The following is a 25,024-nucleotide window of genomic DNA, read 5'->3' as shown; positions in this document are numbered from 1 at the left end:
TTTAAAACCGTACAGTTTCGGAATTTAAAAGTTTTCAGCTCAAATGTGGCTGCAATTTTCCTTCACATATCGGCACTAATACATTTTCGTTTGGAAATAGTTTTGTCAAAATTCGTCCACTGTTATTACACGTACTGGGCAATGCGATACCGAATTTGGTTGACTGAACACGTTTTTCATTCTCGGTGTCCTAGCATCAGTTCATTTAACCAAAAACGCGACACAGAAATTTCTAGAATATTTTAGGAACAGCAGTACTCTAATCTCGGTGTCATTTGCATTCAATTTCTCTCGATCCAATAGGGTCAGAATTAAATTATGTGAATAAGATATTTAATATTTCTTGAGTCAACAATAATGTTTTCGTAGGCAGAGAGTTCTAAAAGATTATTGACGTGTAGTAAGTAGATTTGCAACAGAGTTCCAGTCTCGAGAGCGTCGAACCTCATAGGTCAGTTTCCTGCATAATTTGCATTTGCATACATACTTCTGAAATATTTTGAATAGAGACCGGTTCCATTAGACAGTTCAGTCAGACAGTTCCATTAGACCATATATGGGTCAGTAGTAGATATCTTTTCTTGTTCAAATTTATAACTTGCAGCAGCATTGCCTCAGAAGGAATACATTATTCAGAAATCATATATTTCATAAATTTTGATACCCAGGGAAATCCAGAGCGTGCACTCAGGCCACAAATTAGCGGATTAGCAACATCCCTCCTTGTTTCATCACATTCCTGACGCGTAATCTTTATTTAGGAATTCATTTCACGAACGCAATTGGCTTATCATTTTACGCGTAGAGAGAAAACAGCCAACTCTTCTCGTATTTTACTTCCTCTGCCTCAAGCACTTATATTAGTTCCAACAAATAGTCACACTCTCCTGCAAACTTGTAAAGCTTGAGGTATAAATGGTAAATTAGTTTTAAAGAAATCTCAACACCTTTGACCACAATCTTAAAGAGGAGATCTTTCAGGCAAGCTAAAAGTTATTTCGGGCACGATGGGCGCCGATAAGACCGACTGAAACCCTGACCTTCATTCGCGGAGGGCATCATGAAAATTAATTACAAAATACCAGAAATTCTGTCGCGTATTATTAGTAAGAATGTTTTCTGGCTCGATAGTCCCGAGCACGCTGCATAAAAAGAAACTTTTAAAAATTATACAAAGCTTTTGAAGTATATGTATTCCGAAAATAACAAAAGTTTTAACATATATGTTTCAGCGGGCACACCAAAGCCTCCACACACAAAATTGACTGTGTTTTCCACAAGCCGCTGTCTACCACGAACATTGAAACACACTGGATTTTATTTTTCGCTTTCATTAATTAGCCGTCTCATCGTTTTTTAGAACGGTGTGCAGAAAATGAAGGGTAAAGTGAAAAGGTATTTTCTCTTGTCTGTTAATCAAATTTTCAACCATTGAAATTTTTAAGTATATCGACAAAGAATTCCATAAGAGATTAAGAAGAACATTTCTTATTTTGGGACATGATTGTTTTTGTCACTCTATTCACACGAGAGTATTCAGTAGGAGTTATCTAGCTCAATATGCTGCAAATAATTTTAAAACATGGTAATTAATACTTTTACGCAAATGAGCGGTTACACCATGCTCGGAAGTGGACCTCGATACCTTAACGTGTTCGTCAGATCAAGTAAAAGATCGTTACTGTAAATATAAAATTGAAAACCATTGTAGGCCTAGAAATCCTCGAGCATAGGAGAAGGTCTGCGACAAGTGGATTCCCATGGCAACTCAATCGATAAGTGTTTTATATAGATGTAGAAAATGTTAAAATGTTATTTGTGTTATAGTAAACAAATCGTATTAAGTCTACAAATAATTAAACATTCTGATACAAACTAGCTACATTATATTTTCTTTACAACAAAAAAGCCGTCGAGTCTACGATGCCATCATTAAACTTATTTGCTTATTCTAAAAATCTGAACGTCTTAAATTAAAGAGATTGAAAAAACTAATCGGTGTTTTTTTGTCGCAAAATTACTTCCTGTTTTTTCTAAAACAGCATTGATTAAGCAGATGCACATATCGTACATGTAGACTTCAAGCCACGCGCATAAATTCCACTGGTCTGATTTTCATTTCAGTTGATGTCGGAGCGCTTCTCTCGGCACTGGTAGAATCTAAGTTTCTCCAGTGGATAGCAGCCAAGGTTTCTTTTCCACAAAGTTGATAAATACCATTGAGATTTGAATGAACAGCACATTCAGCGCTATTATTGTCATTGCACCAGCCTCCTCCTCTATTTTGAGCACAATCAGCAGGAACCTCATCCCAGGCACCAAAAACGAGATCTCTGAGAGGACCGAGGGTGTCACAGGAAACGGTGGCATCTGTTTCAAAAAAAGAACAAAATAAGTGCGCATAATTCAAGGGTCCCTATAATGTCTTTATGGCTTCAAACTTGTTCTTTTCCGCGAAAAAAAAAACAACAACAAACAAACAAACAAACAAAAGGCAAAAGAAATAAGAAAATAAGTAAAATAAAGGTAGGAAAGAGGTTTGTTATGTTGCGCTCGGACCGAGTCAGAACCAATTAGAACATGCGGGTCTACCCCTGAATGATAAGTAATGTATAAAAGAGGCACGTGTCAACTATTTTATGATCATATTTTAGATAAAAAATCGCCAAAATGTGCTCTGTCTTTTGTGTCTGAGATCCATGATTATTATCAGGATAAATGTAAGGAGATTCTGTCCAACAATTATAGGATGCTACTATTAAAATAATATTCCTATGTCAATGCGGGAGAAGCCCACTAGAAAACTTTTAAAAGTGTAGTTTTTATGTATTATTTCTCTCAGTATTTATTAATGTCTTCCTTTGACCATGTAATATCAGTATGTATGTTGTTAAAAGTGTAATTCCCATTCCCTCTCTTAGATATAAATTGCTTTTGTTTTATTGCATGAAAAAGTGTTATTTGGCGTAAAGGACATCTAATAAGCTTGGTTTATTATGCCCATCTCCTTTTTTTATTTTATTTTGTTGCAATTATTTAAAGGTTGTGATTGTTGAAATGAAGGAAATAATGATTAAAAAAATAATAATAATACAGATCATAGCGAGTCAATCAAGTAGCACTCCTTTCGCTGAATAATCAATGTATGTTACAAAGTACGTTACTAAACTTTTGTGTTCATACTAATTAATTTGATACGATAAATAAGATTAAAGATCTAAAATAAAGTAGGTTCCGTCTTTTTCTTTCCATGATAGAAATTTTACACATTCTTCGTCAGATGCAAATCCATACCTACCCCTCGTTCAAGACATTCCCACACCATCGATCACCTTTGTTTTATCTTCAACAGTGCTGAGCTGTATAAATCCGGTCGAAGGGTCAGCGGTGTTTACCCGTTCGACCCAGATGGTTTAGGCGCCTTTAACGTGTATTGTGACCAAACTACAGCCGGTGGGGGATGGACAGTGATCCAGGAGAAAATGGATGGCTCTGTCAATTTTAACCGCACTCAGGATGACTAGAAACATGGCTTCGGTAACTTGGTCGGTGAATTTTGGCTCAGACTGGACAAGATAAACCGCCTGACCCGAAACAAAACAAAAAAAAAAAAGCGGGGGGTAGATTTTGGAGTAAAAACTGGCAAAACTGTTACCTCGAGTATGGCTAGTTTGGGACTGGGACCGAGACAGCTAACTACCGGCTATACCTTGGCACTATCATAAGTAAGTAAACCGTTTTTTTGGCATTCATCGCTCAATTTTTATACGTTGCTTCTCTCTCACCTAAATCTCGATATTTTACTCTTCTTTGTCGAATAATGGTATTATTAAGTAGCAGGGTAGTCCTGAGGTAGACCCACACGTTCTGATTGGTTTTTACTCGGCCGGGAGTTTGGTCTGAGTGCCACATAACAAACTTCTTACTTCTTACTAGCCTTATTTTATTTATTTATTCATTCATCTATTTTTTTTCTTTTTTGCGGAAAACAACAAGTTTGAAACTATAAAGACATTAAACGGACCCTAGAATTATGCAGATTTCTTTCTTTCTGTTTTGAAACAGATGCCTCTGTTTCCTCTGATTCCCTCGTCCTCGCAGAGATTATTCAATTTCATTCTCGAAGTCACATTGCCGTTTTCCTTCAGATCGAAAATTTACTTGGACTGGAGTGATATAGTCCAGTTTGTTTGGATGTATGTGGTACGCAGAGGCTGGTAGAAAACACAGTCAGTTTTGTGTTTAGAGGCTTTGGTTTGCCTACTGAAACGCGTAAGTCAAAACTTTTGTTGTTTTCAGAATATGTATATATATATATATATATATATATATATATATATATATACATACTTTTAAAGCTTCATATAATTTTCTTGCATGCTTAGGGACAGTTTTTCCAGAAGGTACACTATTCTGTGTCAGTAAATTTAACGAAAAAGAAGTCAAAACAAAAAGCGAATTAACATACAAATGAAACAGGTAAAAGAACTTTTTATGCGCTTCAAACTTTTTACAGGCAGCAACGGAATTTCTCTTATATTGAAATAAATTTTCATTAAGCCCACCATGAATGAAGGTCAGGCTTTCAGCCAGTCTTATTAGCGCTCATTGTGTCCTAAATAACATTAAGCGTGTCTTAAAAGATCTCCTCTTTCAGATTGTGGTGTGTGGTCAAATGTGTTGATATTTCATTAAAGCTATTTCACCATTTATCCTCAAGTTTTCAGGAGAATCTTACTATTTGTCGGACCTGAAATAAATGTTTGTGGCAGGGACAGTAAAATACGAGAAGAGTTGGCCGTTTTCTCTCCACCCGTAAAACTGATATGAACCACTTGTGTTTGGGAGTAAGTTGCTTAATTAAGATTAAGTGTCATGAATACGATGAAACAAGGGAAAATGGTGCTAATCTGTGAAACTTGTAAACCCAGCAAAGTCATTGAATATCACATTTGTTGCCTCGGAGCACGTTCCGGATTTCCCTGAGTATCAAAATGTATGAAATATAAGGATTTCTGATTGATGCATTCCCTCTGATACAATGCTGCGGCAAACTACAAATTTGAAGAAGATAATATATCCACTATTGGCCATATAAGGTGTCATCAAACTGTTTCGGTCTCTATCCAAAAACATTTAAAGAAGTTTGTATAGAAATGCAATTTATGCAGGAAACTAACCTATGAGGTACGGCACTCTTGAGAGCGGAACTCCGTCGCAAATCTACTCATTACAAATCAATAAGCTTTCGAAACTCTGCATACGGAAACTTCATCGTTGACCCAAGAAATATTAGGTATGTTATTCACATAATTTCAATTCGGTTCCGATCTCATCGAGAAATTTGAATGCAAATGACGCAATTATTAGATAACTGATGTACCTGAAACACTCTGGAAATTTTTGTATAGTGTTTTTAGTTAAATAAATGCTTAAACACAGAGAATGAAAACGGTGTCAATCAAAATCTGACCGAAGGAAGGTATCACATTACTGAGTAATTTCAATAAACCGTGGATGACTTCTAACAAAATTGGGTCAAGAGAAAAAGTGCATTAGTACCGACATGTGAAAGAAAACCTGCAACCAGAATGTGGTTATTCAACATCATGTAATAGATTATTTATGAAACATCAAAGAATTGGTCAGCGTGCGTATATCGAATTATGGATGCACGCGTGAAGTTGGAGAGCAGGTACATCAAAGTCTCTAAACACAAAACTGACTGTGCTTTCCACCAGCTTCTGCATACCACAGACATCCAAAGAAACCGGACTGTATCACTCAAGTCCAATTAAATTTTCGATATGAAGGAAAACGGCAATGTGACTTTAAGAAATAAATTGAAGGATGTCTAATTTTTCACTTTCATTTAATTAGCTGTCTGAAGAGTGTGCAAATAGTTAAGCCTAAACTGAGAACGTATGTCCCTTGTCTGTTACTTAACTTTTCAACCCTTGAAATTTTAAGTATATCGGCGAAGAATTCCATGAGACTGATGATAAAATTTCCTACTTTGGAACATAATTGTTTTTGTCATTCTATTTACACGAAAGTAAATAGCAGGAGTTATTGCGCTCAGTATGTTGCATAGACATTTGAAACATGTTAAACTAATACTTTTACGCAAGTAAGCGGTTACACAAGGCCCGGAAGTGGACTTCGATACCATAACGTATTCGTCAGATCAAGCGAAAGATCCTCACTGCAAATATCAAATTGAAAACCATTGTAGGCTCAGTATTCCTCGAGCATAGGAAGTCTTCGACAAGTGGATTCCCATGGCAACTCAATCAATAAGAGTTTTAAGTAGAGGTAGAAATATTATAAAGCAGTCTTTATTTCTTCACAAATTATAAAGTCACATTTTAAAGGTACCTTTTGTGATCTAATCTTTGATAGCACTGAAATAGCAAAGTTGAAGAATCCTTAGAAAATATAAAAAACTATTGTATTAATAACAAAACATATATAAACTCTATCTTATGGCATATAGTGTTTCACTGTATACAGAATTCTTCTGAATTAATTTCGGTGTTATGAAAATATGTTTTTCCCAAAATTATGTTTGGTGACATTTTAATCGCATTATTCTAAACAAATCCCATAAAGTCTGCAAATAATAAAACATTTCTGATACCAACTGATTACGATATATCTTCTTAACAACAAAAGTGTAGTCGAGTCTATGATGCCGTCATTAATCTAATTTGCATTCTAAAAATCTATAAGTCTTGAAGTAAAGAGATTGAAAAAAGTAATCGGTGTTTTATTGTCACACAAAACACTTCTTGATTTTTGAAAACAGTAGATGCACATTTCATTTAAGTAGAATTCAAGCCACGCGCATAAATTCCACTGGTCTTATTTTCATTTCAGTTGATGTTGGAGCGCTTCTCTTGGCACTTCTCCCTAAGTATCCCCAGTGGATAGCGGCCAAGGTTTCTTTTCCACAACGTGGATAAATACCATTAAGATTTGACGAAACAGCACATTGGGTAATACTGCTGTCATACCACCAGCCTCCTCCTATTTGTTGAGCACAACCAGCAGGAACCTTATCCCAGGTACCAAAAACGAAACCTTTATGAGGACCGAGTGAATCATTGGAAACAGTGGCATCTGTTTCAAAACAGAACAAAAGAAATCCGCATAATTCAAGGGTTCGTATAGTGTCTTTGCAATTTAAAAATGGTTGTTTTCCGTTAAAAAAAAAAAAAGGAAATAAATAAAAAATAAACAAATAAATAAAATAAGGTTAGTAAGAAGTTTGTTATGTGGCACTCAGACCAAACTCTCGACCGAGTAAGAACCAATCAGAACATGCGGGTCTACCTCAGGGCTACCCTGCTACTTAATAATACCATTATTCGACTACGTGGAGTTTTAGATCGAGATTTTGACGAGAGAAAAGTAACGTATAAAGATCGAGCGATGAATGCTAAAAAAACGGTCTACTCACCTATAATTTTGCCAAGGTCTAGCCAGTACTTAGCTGTCTCGGTCCCAATCCCAAACCAGCCATACTCAGAGTGAACAGTCTTGCCAGTTTTTACTCCTAGATCTACTCGAAGCTTGTTCTTTGTCTTGTTTTGTGTCAGGCGGTTTATCTTGTCTAGTCCGAGCCAAAATTCACCGACCAAGTTACCGAAGCCATGCTTGTAATCATCCCAGCTGCGGTTAAAATCGACAGAGCCATCCATTCTCTTCTGGATCACCGTCCATCCCCCACCGGTTGTAGTTTGGTCACAGTATACATTAAACGCGCCTGAACCATCCGGGTCGATTGTGTAAACACCGCTGACCCTTTGACCAGATTCGTACAGCTCAGCGCAGTTCTTAGCTATTGAAGATAAAATAAAGGCGTCCGATGGCGCGAGAATGTCTAAAACGAGGGTGGATATAGATTTGCACCTGACGAAAAATGTATAAAAAGTTTATATCTTGGAAAGAAAAAGACGGAACCTACATTTTTCGTAGATCTTTTATCTTATTTGTCGTGTAAAATTAAATGGTATGAACATGAAAGTTTATTAACGAACTTTGTAGACGAACACTGATTATAAGCGAAAGAAGTGCTACTTGATCGACTCATTATAATCTGTATTATTTTTTTATCATTTTTCCCTTCACTTCAACAATCACAACCTTTGATTAATTACAACAAAATAGAGAAAATTGGAGATAGGTATAATAAAGCAAGCTAATTAGATGACCTTTACGCCAAATAACATTTTTTTTCATACAATACAATAGAACAAAAGCGATTGATATATGAGAGGGAATAGGAATCACACTTTTAACAACAAATATATCAATAGTACATAGTGAAAGGAAGACGTTAATAAATACTAAGAAAAGTAATACATAAAAACTGCTCTTTAAAAAATGTTTTCTAGTGGGCTTCTCCCGCACTGATATAGGAATATCATTTCAATAGTAGCATTCGATAACTGTTGCACAGAATCTCCCTATATTTATTCTGAAGGTGCAAGTGTTCGGGTGCTGCAACTATATACTTATAGTGTCATAATCATGGATCTCAGACACAAAAGACGAGAAAAATTAGGCGATTTTTCATCTACAATATGATCGTAAAATAGTTGACACGCACTTATTAACTTTAGCCTCCAACTCTCGTTAATTTTGATTACGTATAAAGCAAATTAATGAGGACAAAAACGACGATAAACGACAAAAATAGAACGGACATAAAAAAAATGATAAAAAATAAATAAAAAATAAATTAAAAAAAAAAAAAAATATATGTTATTTGCCGGCTGGGAGGTCCGTATGGTGAAAAACTGTGACCGAGGTCTTGAAAATACTGCCCGAGGCCGTAGGCCGAGGGCAGCATTTTCAAGACGAAGTCACAGTTTTTCACCATACGGACCGACCCTTAGCCGGTAAATAACATATTTATTGTTTTTAAACTTGACGAAATTCTTTCCGAAAGAACCCGAATGATTTATGGCCGTAAATACGGCAAGATCTTCCATAAACTGAACAATTTTTGAGTGAGTAAATGGTAGTTAAAATAGAAGTGATGCAAATTTAAGAGAGATGCCTCAGCGAAACATTTTCATTTCCGTAACGATGAAGGTGATTTAAAAGGCTTCCAAACAAAGTTGGAAACATTATTTTTAAAACTATCTGTCACAATCTGACACCTGTCAATTAGAGAGCGCGTAAGAAAAAAAAAGCGCAAGAAGATTTGAAAAACAACGGAATTAGTTTGGCAAGGACTGTCACGACAATGTTTTCTTCAAAAACAATCAATGATATAACGGAAAGTATTATTCACTCTCATCGACGATTCATTCATGTATGAAGATTTACCTCTGTTCATTAAGTAAACGGCGAGGAAAGTAATTGTGAGTAAATTCAAATTTTTATTTTGAAGTTGTGAGAGTTTGCTCGTTTGTTTGCTGCAACGGCGTGTGTAAATCTGGTCTTTCCTCCACAAAAACTGAATTCGAACGGCACACTCCAACGAGACACAAGGGGATTTAATGCGGCCTTTTCTCAATAAATTCCTTCAGTTTCTGTTGTGCAATTTATGGTCCAAATGTCCAAATTGAACGGACTTTGAAAGACCCACCGAGAGCGTATATTTATTGTCGAACTGAAATTAAAACTTCGCTCGCTCTTTTACTACGAACAAATTGTTTGAGAAAATTCAGACATTATATGAATGAAAGTTCTATTGTTCAGTTTACCTGTAACCAAATACCTCACGTTTTAACTTTCTAAGTACTTTTTGTGAATGATTAAAATCAATTGCAGACGGTTTTTAGGCCGCTTGTCAACCGACGTTGCCTATACAAATTCATTCTGAAACCAATATTTTTTGTCAACTAAATTGATTTGAGAGAGAGAAAGAGAGGATTCATAAGTCGGCTTGAGGTAGTGACCGATGTGTTTGCTTAAAAATACTGCCCAGCGGGCAAAACGAGGTATATTTATGAAAAATGGCAACGAAAGTTGAGATGTACACGGCGACTCACGAAAGCGTTACCGTGGCCCGTGGGCAGAGATAGGAAAATACTGACCGGGTAAAGAACCAATCAGATTGCAGGATTCGTTACCGTGCCCTCTAAAAAAACAATAAATATATATATTATTCAAGTTTGTCAAACACACAGAGACAATACTGTCGTACACATTCTGGAACGAACACCTTCATTCCTCGATTCCTCCCTCCCGAATCGGCTCCAAACCGAACAATATACTGTTTCTTATTCTAATAGACCGTTTGTTGCTTCTTTCTGAGGAAGTTACTGCAAGCATTTCAAAGTGTTATCCTTTTCCTTTTTTCCTTTCCATGTTTAGCTACATTTCTTTTCAAAAGAGTATTGCAAAGGATAAGAACTACGAAGAGAAAACTGTATATTTTAGAATTGCAAAGTTACTCCTTTGAAACATAAATTGGATTCATCATTCTGCAGAATTAGTCTCCCGTAATATAAGTAACGATTTAGAGAAGATGGAATGATAAATACGAGTAAACGAAGGATATCTTACTCACATCTCAACGATGTTCTGTTCTTTGCGAGAATGTTAACCTCAAATCGAACTTGGGTGAGTTCCTTCATTATTTCTTCCAGGCAAACTGCAGTGTTCTTTTGGCAATCTATTGGCAATGCACGCATCGATGGTAGAATTTGAAAAGTCAAAAAAAGTGCCAGAAACAGTAGAGCAGAACCTGAAGAGAAGAAGTCATCGAGCGTTAATAGGTCACTTCATCTACGATATGTTGTACAGTCACATTTCTGAATGAATTTCTGACAACAAACGAAAAGAAATTATGGGGTCCTTTTGATTGGGAAAACTGGATTCAGTTTTTGATATCCTACGATTTTGCGACAAAGCATTAAGTAAAAAAACAGATTTTAAATCTCAAAAACCCGTTTCTTACAGGGGATTATCATTATTATAAGTTATCCAACTTATGATATCACGAAATTCCTTCTTTTGCGTTCTTTTAAAAGACGAGTGCTATCTTTTAATCCCATAAAGCATTTGCTATTTTTAAATTATTTTATCAGTTATTTCATTCCAACATATGTTTGTCCAAACAATAGTTGGACAAGAAATTGAAACACCTACAAACAAGAAGCTTGCAAGAGCTGCCCTGCGCTATTTTAACCCGCTCGCAATTTTTAAAAAAGAACGATAGTTGTCAATTTTGGCATTCCCAAGGTAGAAACGAACTCAAAACTGCATCTGCATAATCCAAGAGATTCAATTCAGTCAACTATTGAACAAGGCGATCGAGTTTTTTAAGTGAAATTGTTCAGGGCTCGTTGCAAAAGAAAGTTATAGGCTGCCACGAGCGTAAATGATCGACTGTTTCAGATAACTGACTTTACTTCATTTATCACACCACGACTGAAAGATTTCAAAACCTTTGGAGTTCGACTATTGTTCCCTGTGATCGAGCACATGACTGGGTTTTAAGAGTTGTTGGTGTTTGCTATAATAGGAGTCGCATACAAACCCCATCGGTTAAAAGGAGGTGGAAACTTTAGCCCCTTCATTTTCAATAGCTTCAGAACGAAAAATTCCATATTTAGAAAAAAGAAGCATAGGATATAATCAAGTAAGTTGCTCAAAACTGTGATTTGCATATCGAACAGTATTACATACCTATACCTTGTCGATTGTCCCTCATTTTCTATTCGTCGGGTGTTGTTTGGAGTGTTATTCATAAAGGCTGCAAAAAGATAAAACCGATTTTATGATAAAGATAGGAAAGAACACTAAGAAACTCTATGGAAAAAGTACAGTGGGAAAGTTTTTCCCAAAAGTACTAGGACCTTACATACTGCTGAGCTCACTTACTTCACTTACTTATTTACCCTAACCGCCCGCCTCCTTCGTGCTCTGTTCAAGAACTCATAAAAGTCCGTTCGAATTTGTCTGCTAAATATGCCCACAGGAACAAAAAGTAGACAAATCCTATTGGCTCAGGCCGTTCCAGGGGTTAAATATTCTGTTACCCCTTATAATAGAACTCCTTAAAATAGAACTCCTTAAAATAGAACTAAGACAGCTAACTATATCGAGAATCTTTCGTAACAGGAAATTTCTAGTTTTGGCTCGTCTTTTCAGAATTTTAAAAATTTTCAACACAAACCTATGCAATTTTCTGGTCGTGAATTCGAGTAAACGACGATTCAAGCATGCTGAATCTACTACGTAGTCTCGTATAGAAAATTTCATTCATTTTTCGCTCCAGAGAAGAAAAATTTCAGTTCTTTGAATATATATTTGGTCTCGAAATATTTCTTGGTCGTTTCTGCCTTTTCATAGTTTTCGAGTAGAACACGATTACTTGGTAAACCCGACACAGTTTTAATTTTTTTTCCGAGTAAAACTATTGTTTACATGCTTTGTTCTAAAATAATTGGTTCATGCTTTAACTGTACTTATATAGAGTTATTAATACACTTGGGAAGTTTGGAGAGCTCTCAAGAAGCTCAGTTTACTCTCAGCTGCGCATCGAGCAACTCTCATCAACTCTTACCCTTCTCTCGCGCGTGCATCTATAACTCGATATACAATCGCTATCCAATTCCTGAGTGTTTTATAAATACTCTAGTGAGTAGATTTGCGGCGGAGTTCCGTTCTCCAGAGCGCTGTACTTCTAGGTCAGTTTCCTGCATAAATTTCATTTGCAGGACAGTTGGACAGTTCCATGAGACCATTCATGGGCCGATGGTAGATATCTTATCTTGTTCAAATCTATAACTTGCCGTAGCATTGTATCAGAAATCATTATATTTTATAAATTTTTACACTCAGTGAAATCCAGAACGTGCTCCGAGGCCACAAATGTGATATTCAATACCTCTGTTTTGTTTATTAGTTTAACGGATTAGCACCATCTCACACTTGACCCTTATTTAGCATTTCACTCCACCGACGCATGTGGCCTATCAGTTTTGCGCGTGGAGAGAAAACGGTGAACTCTTCTCGTATCTTACTGTCCCTACCACAAACAGTTATTTCAGGTCCAACAATAGGCTCTCCTGAAAACTTGTAAAGCTTGAAGGATAACTAGTAAAATAGTTGTAATGAAATCGCAGCACATCTGACTGCAATCTGAAAGAGGAGATCTTCTCAGACATGCTTAAAGTTATTTCGGGCACAATGGGCGCTAAGCCCTGACCCTCATTCATGGTGGAATACATGAAAATAAATAGCAAAACACTAGAAATTATGTCGTTAGTTGTGGAAAGTTAAAAGCGAGAAAATCTTTTTTACAGGTTTCAGTTAGATATTAGTTGTTTTATTATTATTATTAGTTAAGTTTACTGTCACAGAATAGTGTGCCTCCTGAAAAAACTCTCCCCAAGCATGCTACATTAAAAGAAACTATAGAACATCACGCAGAGCTTTTAAAGTACATATAGTACATATATTCTGAAATTACAAAATTTTTAACGCATGTATCAGTGGTTTTCTTAATACTAATTGGACTCAACCTTCTGCCGAATTATAAGTAGCTGACAGAGCTGCGTGCGCACATGTTCTATACATCAATGCCTCGTCAAGTCGTGGTTATCGCCAGAGACAATACTAATTGTAGTAATTTTTTCGACAAGCACCGTCATAAGTAACCCGTTAAATTGAATACTGTTTCAGCGAATCCTTGGAAAGCCATGTTCAGAAAGTTTTCAAACACGCTGAAAATTGCACAAAATATACCTTCGGATTTTACCGTAAAGTTTTCACTCTTAAACGCAAGCAAGGGAAACTTGTGTTTTTTCGGCAGGATATATGATATACCTAACGGGAAAATAACAATTTTTTTTAAAGCCGACCTTTGTTTGAGGACGTGCGAGTTCGAGATATTTTAGAGTATGTTTCTAACTCACTAGCATATTTTTGCTAAAGAACTCAAGTGGCTTATCACCTCCGAGCGTGGCGTCAGAACAAGTGACTCCTCCTTTTTCGTTCATTCGATGTCAGTCACAAAAGATTCTTATCTGGTTCAAGAAATTTTCCGACTCCCCTGGAACTATTTTGGATAGGAAATTGGTCAAATTTTTTAGGTACTATATTTCAGTTTGGGGTACGGGGCAAAAACTTTAGTTCTGAAAATCAGAGGCGAAGGAATCACTTGCCGCACCAATTCGTAAACCAATCGTTCGATAAGTCAGTCAGCTATTCTTTCAGTAAGTCCATCATCAATTTTTTCGCTAAAACATGTGATTGTCTTCCCTTTTACATGCGAACCGGTGGTCTGAATGAAGAGCGTATGAGAGGAAATTGAAAATGAAAGACTATTTTCATCAACACTGAGCATAGGGAATTATAGATAGTCGAACCCGGCTATATTTTAAAAGCGGCCAGTACGAAGAATAGAGGAGTGCCCACTAAATTCAGGTTTTACATAGAAGGGGTTTTATATACTGAGAAAACGATAGAAAATTCCAAATTCTGTCATAATTGACCACTTCAAGTACAAACACGCACTTACAAATATAACTAACCTTGCTTCGAAAGATTACACTGGATTTAAGTGCGCTTAAGAGATTCTTCTTGGCATTAATTCATTAACACGCTCACTGACGCCACAAATGTGTCATTCAATTTGGATAACATACTAAATATATTTTTCTTGGGTCAAAAATAAATTTTAAGACAGATATTTCTCAGACGGTTGTATCAAAAGATATCAGAAGATAAACATGTATCAGTAATCATTATATCTCAGATAATATCCACGGAAACTCAGCACGTTTACCGACGCCACAAATGTGATATTCAATGTGTCTGTTAGCTTTTTCAGTCTAACGAATTAGCACTATCCTATCTTGTTTGATCGTATTTCTAACTCAACAGAATTCTTTGTTTGGTGACTCACTTTGACAACTCAAGAAGCTTATCGGTTTTACAGGTGGGGAGCAAAACAGCCAGTTCTTCCCTTATTTTACTGTCCCTGCAACTAAAAATATCTTTAGTCTCCCCTAAAAACTCATAAACTTTAAGATAGATAGTAAAATTGTAAATTCCAGTGTTTTGCAACAAACTAAATATGGGATAGCAGGTAATTTAGCGTTAACAACTGGGTTGAAAACGTAAATTAGCCACCGTAATTAGTCACAGCACCACAGTTTATCTAGAAACTTACCCCTTTATAAATATGGGATATCCTTTTACACGCACGAAAGCTATTTTTGGGTACAGTGAACGCCAATTAAGACTGGTGAAATCTTGATTATCGTTCAAAATTGACTTAATCATAAATTTAATGAAATTAAAGAATACCAGAAATATTGTTGCTAGACCTGGGAAGTTAAAATCTCGTACAGCTTGAAAAAAAAATTATTCTACCTGTTTGTGATGTGATTTTTCTTATTTTTAATCTTGTTGTTGTTGTTGATGTTGTTGTTGTTTTTAATATGGGTAAATATAAATCTGTACTGTTTAGTTAGATCGAGAGAAATATTTTGAAGAGAAATGTCTTCAATCGATAAAGGGGGTAAGTTTCTGAAGAAAGTGTGGTACTGCGTCAGTGGGAGAGTATAGCAGGGTAATACAGTACATCGACTGAGTTGATAAGGTAAATTGACTACCGTAGAGAGTTTCAAAGCTGACGTTTCGAGCGTTCGCCCTTCGTCAGTTAATAGACATGCTAATCAGGCAATGGATAATAAGTTGATAAAATGTCTTTGAGAGAAATGTTTTTAATCGTACGTTAATCAGTTGAATCATCGTTGGAATTTAATTTAATTTTCGAGAAGAATGTCCTTTCATTCAAGTTAGGAAGTGCAGAGTGTTCTGCCATATGCGAATAACGCATGCATCTTCCGTTAAATAACTTAAAATTGATTTATTTGCGCGCGTGCTCCACTCTAATTACCATAACGAACTATGATGATGGAGATGTAAAAAAAACACAGCCACTGTTGGTGGCTGTTAACCGATGCAATTAGCTTCCCAGTTATGAAAAGCAACAAAGGATTCACAAGTTACTTGTCTTGACCTCGGTGAAATAAAACGGATAAGGTTCCCACGTTTTATACTAAAGAGGGGGACATTTCCAGTGCGATATAATTTAAGTTTACAGCTGAACTAAACAGGCTAAGTGAGTAACACGTAGAAGTTATTTGAAATAGCCTGAATTGTACTCGAGCACTTTTTCAGCAAAATGGTGGAAGATAATGGAAGATGCTGTAAACTCTCTGTGGACCTATTTTATTTCAGTAAGATGTACTCCGTTAATTTCTCTTTAAAGAACTTTACACCTCGTCACTCGATTATAAATCAGCTTTGATAAAGCGAGAGCGATATCTTGTGACGATATGTCATGGCTTACTCAGATTATCATGGAGCAGAGTACAAAATTAGTTTGACTTCAATGATAGTCAGACGGCCAAGCAGTCACATCATCATTTACTCTCCCACTCACTCACTCACTCACTCAATCATTCAATCAATCAATCAATCAATCAATCAATCAATCAATCAATCAATCAATGAATCGATGGATCCAGAGATATTCTACGCAAATTAAATTTCGCACTACTTTAAGACCTCATTGAAAATGCCCAGCATACTAATGTACGTATTATCGGAAATACAATGATTACTTATTAATACATTCCTTCTGATAAGATACTGCTACAAGCTACCAAGATATATTTGTCTTATACAGCGTTGTTGACCCCAAAAAAATATCAGGTATATGTATCATTCTTATAATTAATATCCATTTCTCCTTGAGAGCTGAGGCTGGCTTCAAATGCTACCTATAAATTTGAATGCGTAGGTTTTTTGGTTTTACTATTTTTATCAGACGAAAACATGTCAATGTCTTCTCTGTCCGGAAATTTCGACATGTTCATTGTTAGCTGATGTTTAATCAAACGCAGTCTTCAGACTTTGGAAACCGAAAATAACTATACATTTACTCAGCGGTGAGGTGGCTGAAGAGAAAAACAAATAAACCATCAAAACTCAAAACAAAAAAGGCAAAAAAATCCTCTGTTTTCAAGTCTTTTGATTTCAGCTGCCGTTCAAAAGGTCGTTTGGATTGTGACCAAACGCGTGAAAAAATGCACCCAAAGACTATTTGAACATTTTTTGTTTGATCACAAACAGTTTTCGCGTGAGTCAGAGTATTTCCTAATCCAGATATCTATTTGCAACAGATACATTGGCACGCATAAAGGTGATAAGCCACTTAAGTTCTTAAGCAAAAGTATCTGTTATATAAGTCTATTGTTGAGCGAGAAACATTGCGAAAATAAGGAAATTAGTTTTACTCGGTGAATAGCTTGAACTTATCGTCAGACAATGCGGGCGGAGCTTTGAACGTCACCATAAAGGATAACTACGCCCGCGCATTTCTTTCATTATCTACAAAATCAATTTTGGAAACCCTCGAAATCAAATTAGGTTTAAACTGAAAATTTGGCTAAAAAACTCTGACCGCAAGGTATTTATTCCATTAAAGTGCGCACTTTGGGCCGCGGAAGTCGTCGTCGGTGATTTGGATTGAAGTGTTCAATAAAATACTATAATGCAGAAACATTACTGACGTGTGTCTGCTTTTAACTTTTGTGGCGACACAAAATACAAAATCTGGCATTTTATTCAAATAAATTTGTTATGAACTATTTAGCTAGTTGATAATTAGTTTGTCATTTAGTTAATCAGTTTAGTATGATTTCATCTTTCGTTCATGTCCAGAGTGTATTTAACGTATCAACTCGAATTCCGATGTTATTTAGGTTCACGCTGACGGGATGACTTTCCGACTTGTGACAGCCTTGTCTAACTTCTTTAAGTGGATTGCTAAGTTTGGTTACTGACCTTGCTTTGGACCCACGTGGAAGTTCGTGTTTTGGCTGACGCAATCAGAGGTTGACTCTGTTGAACGGAAGCATTATGATGAAATACTGCGTTATTAATTTCGGAAGTCTCGTGAAATTGTTTGGTTTAGCGTTACAACAAAAAATTGTTCAATCTCCCAAGGAGAGCTGGCTGACATTACCACCTATATCTGTTAGTAGTAACTATTAAAGCTTTTTCTTTATAGGTTACTCAGGAGAGTAGAGATAAGAGAGAGGAAAGCAGACTAGGCGAGTGAAGACATTGTGCAAAAGAGTAGAGTCAAACTTTTGTAGTTAAAGAAGAAGTATTTGAGAATCAGAATTTGAGAGCCTTAGAGATTAACAACAATTTCACAGGATGAAATAAGCTTGAATGTTAGTAGAATTGTGTATTGGATCCAGAGAACCGATTAATGAAAGAAAAAATTGAAAAAGGTATTTCCAGAGTATAAGTGCCTTTCACCGAGCATGGTGTGCTCATAAGCTGGTTTCGTTCTAACAAATTATTCTAATTGCGTTCTTATCGAGACTTGTTGTTCCTCAAATATCATACTAAAATATCTGTTGTATACACGATACTTGAAAGGATCAATGCCATAACACAGACAATGATAACGACTTCAATTAATATCAGAGCAAATGAAGTGGTCATCATTATGTTGAGAAATTGTCATAGAGCACGACCACATGTCAACGGATGTTGGCATACTTTAAACGAAATAGTTTGGAAGTATTGATCTGTATTGAAATAAGCGATTAAGAATACCGAATCAATATCATAGAAAAAAGGCTGTCCATTTAAAACGTGGTGGAAACAGCACAAATGCACTATCATCTTTTATCTCATATGTAGTCAGTTCCAACCAAAGGCGCTCACAGAGTTGCCGAGTACCCTAACTGAGATCATTCTTAAGGGAAAGAATACGAATGACCTATGGAGCTAAGGGGGATGCCAACGTAAAGACCGAATCCCCTGCCAGGAACATGACAATTACCTTCTCGGAAAGCGACGCTGGTGATATCATTGGAAAGATCAAAGTTAATATTCAGAGTTTGTTCGATGCCTCTAAAGAACGGCAACAACGTAAGTTTCTAAAACTTGTGCAAGAGAATCGGATATCCGTCTCACCAACTAATGTTGACATAACATCTCGCGTTGACAGGAATAAATAGGTTGAAGTCGAACTTGTATTAAGGTAATTCCTCAATATTGCACTGCATATGTTGACTCCGTGGTAATTACAGGATGATTTAGCAAATTCAACTGGGTTGATGACGTAAATTGGTCACTGTAAACAGTTTAAAAGCTGACTTTTCAAGCGCATTTCCATAAATATTGCGACATATTGGTATAATTTTCGCCGTAGTGGGGAAAGTAAGCTTCTACTTCTCGACTAATTTTCAACTAGCACGTGCGAAGAAAGTGAAACGTGAGCGTGCGCAATACCGTAACTTGAAGAATTTTATTTTGATGACGTCACGAAAAACAAAGGTTTTGGAGTGATCCAAAAACGCATATATTCTTGGTTTTCACCCACGTGACTTTCGTCTTGACGACGGTTGCTATCCGCCATGTTGGTGCCCAAACAAATAGTTACAAATGCGCTTATAGTAAGGTGAACGTGAGATAGTAGAAATGGTTCTTTGTGTAGTTTTCGGCTGTGGCAGTAGAAGCGATCGGGAGAAAGGGATTGGATTTTATCGAATACCATCAGTTATCAATAATAAGTCTACCTTCGAAGAAGAATTGACAACAGAGAGGAGAGAAAAGTGGATACAAGCGATAAGTCGGGGCGACACAAAAGCAAAAGACGTTCTCAAAAGCGAACGAGTATGCGGCAAGCATTTTGTCTCTGGAAAGCCATCTCCTTACTGGGACAAGCACAATGTAGATTGGGTGCCAACTTTAGAGCTCGGAAAGAAAAGTTATGGCCGTGAGATAGACTATGAAGCGAGAGCAAAGAGGCAAGAAAGAGCGAAGAAAAGAGAGAAACACGCCATCGAGCAACAAGAACGCGAAGCGGCAGAGAAGCGTCAGAAACTCATCGAAAGCAGTCTTCCTGTGGCCCAGATCGACTTTAATCAGCCAAGCACCTCCACAGAAGAAGAAAAAACTGGAAACGAAGATGCCTTTTCCGGTGACCTTACGGCATGTGATGAAGGCAGTGAGTCTGATAAAATCAGAACGCCAATTATGAGAGACGCCGAGTGCCAAGCAGACACAGAGCTAAAGGATTCGGAATGCCAAACCACCGAAATAGAATACATGTTTCAAAAAAGCACGTATCGGGCACCGGATAAAGAGTTCTTTGACTCTGACGAGAAGGTTCGCTTCTATACTGGTCTACCTTCCTTGGAAGTGCTAATGGTTGTGTTTGACCATGTAGCTTCACATGTAAAAAGGCAATCTCAGTCACTCGATAGGTTCCAAGAGTTTATTATTGTACTCATGAAACTTAGGCTTAATGTACCGCTACAGGACCTTGCCTATCGTTTTGTTGTATCGATTTCAACTATTTCAAGAATATTTTTCCATTGGATTGTGGTAATGGACAAGAGACTGTTTACCTTTGTTTACTGGCCAGACAGGCATCAACTTTGGAAGACAATGCCCCAGTGTCTCCAGTATGCCTTTGGCAGGAAAACAACTGTTGTTAACGACTGTTTTGAGGTGTTTATTGAAAGACCATCAAACTTGCTTGCCAGAGCACAGACATTTTCCAGTTATAAACACCACAACACTATCAAGATTCTTGTTGGTATAACCCCCCAAGGAACGATTTCTTTTGTTTCAGAAGCCTGGGGAGGTAATGATAAATTTGTAACCGAGAACTGTGGTTTTCTGGACAAGCTTCTTCCGGGAGATATGGTGATGGCTGACCGAGGATTTACCGTTAGTGAAAGCATTGGTCTCAAGCAAGCAAGACTGGTAATCCCAGCTTTTACAAAGGGAAAATCTCAGCTGGACCCAGTGGATGTGTAGCAGACTAGAGGAATTGCAAATGTAAGGATCCATGTTGAACGTGTGATTGGATTGCTCAGACGAAAATTTACAATTCTAGAAGGTACCCTGCCAACTGACTATCTTATATATAATCATGAAAACTCTGATTGCCACACTCCACCGGTGGATCACATGATAAGAGTTTGTGCAGCTCTTGTTAACTTCTGTCCTCCTATTGTACCTTTTGATTAGGCAAACCTCCCATTTCAAATAGTTATGTTGTGTATGATTGAAGATAAATTTAGAAACAAAGACACATGGAACTCTCCAGAAATGTGGATATTCCAATAAATATTCTTAATGTACTTTACCATTTGTTTAATTTGTAAACCTTGGATGTTACAGTGCAATTCAGAAAATGGTGAACAACTGAAATATGCCTGAATTGTTACTGTGAACATTGTTTATTACTTTTTCATCAAACTGTGTTCTATCCAGAATACCCCAATCAGGTTTGTGCTACTTGACTAATACCCACGACTTATTTTGGTGTTCACATTTTTTTTTAGTTGTTCTGTAAATAGTGAAATAATATTGTATCTGATGATCGAGGAATTCTCCATGAGGGTGTCAACAATATACTTCAAACCCTTGATCATTCTTTTAAAAAAAAATTAAAGCCTTGGAAAGAGAAACCAAACCCCTGTTTATGTCCCCTTTTAATTAGATATTGCTTGTTGATTCCTTCCTTTGAAACTGGAGGGTTGTTTGACATTGTCTTTATGTGGGTGTGCCATTGTCGAAATGAGAGGAAAAGAAATGAAACATTGATTTGACTTAATGTTGGCATGCAGATTGGATGAAGAATGCATCCAGCCCTGTTATCTTTAATTTATAATTATGTTAAAACAGTAGATATTTTAGCATTCAATTACCATTGGCTGTTGTGTGTCTTAGTAGGGAAAGCAAAGAATACCATGAAATTACAACTGAGGTACAAACAACTTTGACTGGCAAGTGTGATTAAAAAAATTGCCCTGCAAAACTTAGTTTTCTTTTATGAACAAAGTAAATGATCTTCTCATGCATGTAATGTACATAGATTGAGAACTGAAATTGATTAAAAACAAAATTACATGGATTTTATCCTTCACTTCAGACTGTATGCATAATCAGTGTACTTAGAATGTAGGGAACAAAGTAAACTTGCCATTACTTAGACATGATGCTAAGTGAGTTCTCATACTTTGAGCATCAAAATTTATGAATGTGAGATCTTCTCCAAAGACCAGGCAGGTAGAAAATGCAATAGCAAAAACCCCACAGTCACTTCCATTTGTTTGCTGCTGCACTGGCATAGGGTTAAGAGCAACCAAACAGCCCCCTAACAAGTCATTCGAGTCAGAGTCATGATACAGGCTGTCATAAAGATTGACATGGCCCAGCTCACATCCAATTGAGCTTACACACACCCAGTGACTGTGACCAGTGTGCAAAATTTGTATGAATTCACCACTGACAACATCAAAATTTCTAACTGGGCCAAGAGTTGGTCGCTGAAAGCCTTCTATGCTTGAATTCTCACCACGCAGCAAAACTTGAGCTTGGTGAATAATGTCACAGTCTAGCCATCCAGTGGGACTAAGAATTAAATCAAAATGGGAGTCAGTTAGGTTTCCCAGAGGACTAGACTTGTCACTGCTGCCATGAGTGACTTTAATGATAGAAATATTACTTTCCTCTTCACCACTTAAGGAATCTGATGAAGAACAATACTTGGTAAGGGTGGTGGCTGAATGGACAATGGCAACTTTATTGCATTCAGAACATTTCCAGGTTGTTTGATAATTGTTGGGCATTCTGTTTAAACCGAGGCAGGAAAGGTGGAAAAATTTTCCATTTTCACAGTTGTCTCCAAGGCATTCTACAACCTTCTCTGTTGCACTAGGCCTAGTCTTGCAGATGCAGATGTTGTCCAATTTCATAGCTGCCTGAATAGATGCTGTAGGGGGTTGTGCTGATGTCCTGGTACCACCTCTTCTCTTGAACTGGGGAAGTCGAGAGCAGTGAGGGCAATACCAAGTCTTTGGCTTTCTCATGGCAGTGAGTGAAAGACAGGAAGGGTGAAACCTTATGTAAGGGCAATTTTTGTTACTGCATGAAATGGTTTCCTCATGTCTGATTTTCCTGCAAAAACAAATACCATCCTTATCTGGTAATTTAGGAGGCACTGTAAATCTTCTGGTATACCATTGCCCTAGAATTTCTGGAAGAATACATATTCTCCAAAATGTTTCCAATTTGGGCAGTACAGAGTTCCAATGCTGCACATCTGGATATATGCGCAGCACTTACCTATTAAATTCATGCTCTTTTTCTCATCAATGGCACAAACCACAAACTCACAATACTTGATTCCAGGCACAGAGAAAAGTTGCTGCTGCACCTGATAGTAGTAGCTGTGATTTTTTCTAAGCTGTAAATGTCCATTCACTTTTTCTAAGTAGGAATTCTTCTTCTGTGCAAAGTTTTCAAAGTTGCCATCTTTGATTATAATCAGGCACTTCACTTCACCGCATCCAGTGCCACAACAGTCTCATGAAACTAAGAAATCAGGAGTGGCATGGAGAAATTCATGTTCTTTGTTAATAAACAAGCCACACTTCTTAACAGTTAAGTTCACATGACCAGTTTTTACAGCAGCTTCGTATGCATTTACAGCATCACTTTCATGCCTCTTACCATGCCTGGTAGCTTTAGTGTTAACTATGTAGAGGCTTGGGTAACAAATTGTTTTAATCAGAGACTGAGAGGGCTGTGCAATGTTTGTGTGAAATGCTGCGTGACTTTCAGACGCACCAATTCTGCCAGCACGATGTCTAAAAAATCCCGACCCACTGGCTTGATCTCTTGTGTTGAGTTCCACTTTGTTTACGTGCTCATCAGAAATATCCAGTGTCACTTCAACACATTTTCTTATGCGCAGCACTATTAAATTCATGCTCATGTTGCAAGATCAACATTTCCCGTTTCAAATAGATCGGTAATAATCGGCAGGGAGCGGCTCTCATCGATAAACTGGTCAGCATAGGGATCGATGAAGCTGAGAACAGCAGCTTTAATTTTGCAAGCATTTAGCTTCGCATACACAGCCTGCATTTCTTCTCCTGATAGAGACGCGATGGGCGAACTTAGATCGTCCTTCTCCGCTGAGTTTTTCTGTTGTTCCCCGAAATTTGGGTGCAGGGAGTCGATTCTTTGGTCCAGCGTCTTTTTAAGCTTTTTCGCGGACGAAAAGTCGATATCCCGCACCTTCGAGTACGGCACTTCTCTAACATACGTTGGCAGAATCCACGTGCACTTAGTTTGAGTACATGCGAGTTTCCCTTGGATTCTTGTCACTGTTTCGATATAGAAAAGGACACTTGCTACGTGCGAGTAGGATTCAGCAAGGCCTGCCTTGCAGCCTAAGCAATGAGCTGAAAGAATGGTACCATCACTTTCTGCGATGATCCAAATGTCTATCAGAGGATCGTTCATCCGTTGCGAATGTTTCACCTTCGCCACAACAACAATCTTGTTGAGAATCTCTGCTCCTTGAACCGAGTTTACGAAGCCAGACACCACTTGCTTGTACGCTTCAAGACTTTTGAAAGCTTTAAACTGCTTATTTGTATAGTAACTTGTCTCGAGAACTAAATAGGAAAGAAGGTCCGAGACTTCAATCGGGGGCAAACATTCTGAGTGGAACTGCTCCTTTGGAATGGCTGCTGGATCGACACCGACCACAGAAATTTTCTTTAAATATCGCTCTCGAACATGGCTTTCTAGGCCCTCCGCATAGCTCAAAAGCACGGGTATCCTGAGAAGAATATTCTCTTGCGATTCTGGATTTTTTTCGCTTGAAGTATCCATAGAACAAAGTATTTGGAAGAGGGCACTATAGAGATGGCACTATATTTGCATGAAATTTCACACCTGAGATGAGCACCAACATGGCGGACGATTAATTTGCATAAATGTATGACGTCAGCTGCAAACCAGCAATTGGGCGTGTTCCAGACGGTGAGTTTTTTTGAAAATTTGCAAATGGACAGGATTTTTCTTTTTCTCGCTCTTAGAAAAGAGATATATAATTTTATTCATATATTAATTTAATTATGTACATATTTTCTTCTGGCTTTATCAGTAGAAACTCCATAAATGTTTATTCTGTTTCCCCCAAAACAAA

The 25,024-nt window shown here is 37.2% G+C and overlaps 2 protein-coding genes, 1 long non-coding RNA gene and 1 pseudogene across 4 annotated transcripts; 2 read left to right on the top strand and 2 right to left on the bottom strand.

The window, feature by feature from the left end:
* The first annotated feature begins 3,283 nt into the window (after positions 1-3,283).
* LOC136277535 (uncharacterized) lies at positions 3,284-7,738 on the top strand. Its single transcript, XR_010715936.1, has 4 exons — positions 3,284-3,725; positions 4,066-4,272; positions 6,880-7,163; positions 7,602-7,738. It is a non-coding gene; the product is annotated as an uncharacterized lncRNA (long non-coding RNA).
* Positions 6,308-18,924, bottom strand: LOC131784732 (angiopoietin-related protein 7-like). 2 transcript variants are annotated; one of them, XM_059101555.2, is made up of 6 exons: positions 18,845-18,924; positions 17,830-17,886; positions 11,650-11,716; positions 10,529-10,705; positions 7,463-7,843; positions 6,308-7,122 (listed from the first exon to the last, which is right to left on the bottom strand). In XM_059101555.2, the coding sequence occupies exons 3-6, from the start codon at positions 11,672-11,674 to the stop codon at positions 6,836-6,838; spliced, it is 870 nt and encodes a 289-aa protein (XP_058957538.2). In that variant the 5' UTR covers positions 11,675-11,716; positions 17,830-17,886; positions 18,845-18,924; the 3' UTR covers positions 6,308-6,835. The 2 variants fall into 2 exon arrangements, with proteins under 2 accessions (XP_058957538.2, XP_066015964.1); XM_066159867.1 differs by lacking the exons at positions 17,830-17,886; positions 18,845-18,924 and adding an exon at positions 11,845-11,873.
* Positions 18,925-19,465: 541 nt separating this feature from the next.
* LOC131799013 (uncharacterized) lies at positions 19,466-21,191 on the top strand. The gene has a single exon (XM_059116678.2). It carries the CDS (start codon positions 19,486-19,488, stop codon positions 20,830-20,832), a length of 1,347 nt encoding a protein of 448 aa, XP_058972661.2. The 5' UTR covers positions 19,466-19,485; the 3' UTR covers positions 20,833-21,191.
* Positions 21,192-21,917: 726 nt separating this feature from the next.
* LOC136277529 (uncharacterized) lies at positions 21,918-24,761 on the bottom strand (annotated as a pseudogene).
* Between the last annotated feature and the right edge of the window lie 263 nt (positions 24,762-25,024).

Source organism: Pocillopora verrucosa, chromosome 12, assembly GCF_036669915.1.
Source record: "Pocillopora verrucosa isolate sample1 chromosome 12, ASM3666991v2, whole genome shotgun sequence".
In the NCBI taxonomy this organism is placed as follows: Eukaryota; Metazoa; Cnidaria; class Anthozoa; order Scleractinia; family Pocilloporidae; genus Pocillopora; species Pocillopora verrucosa.
The sequence above is the reverse complement of the archived record's forward strand: the minus strand, read 5'-3'. Positions and strand labels throughout refer to the sequence as shown.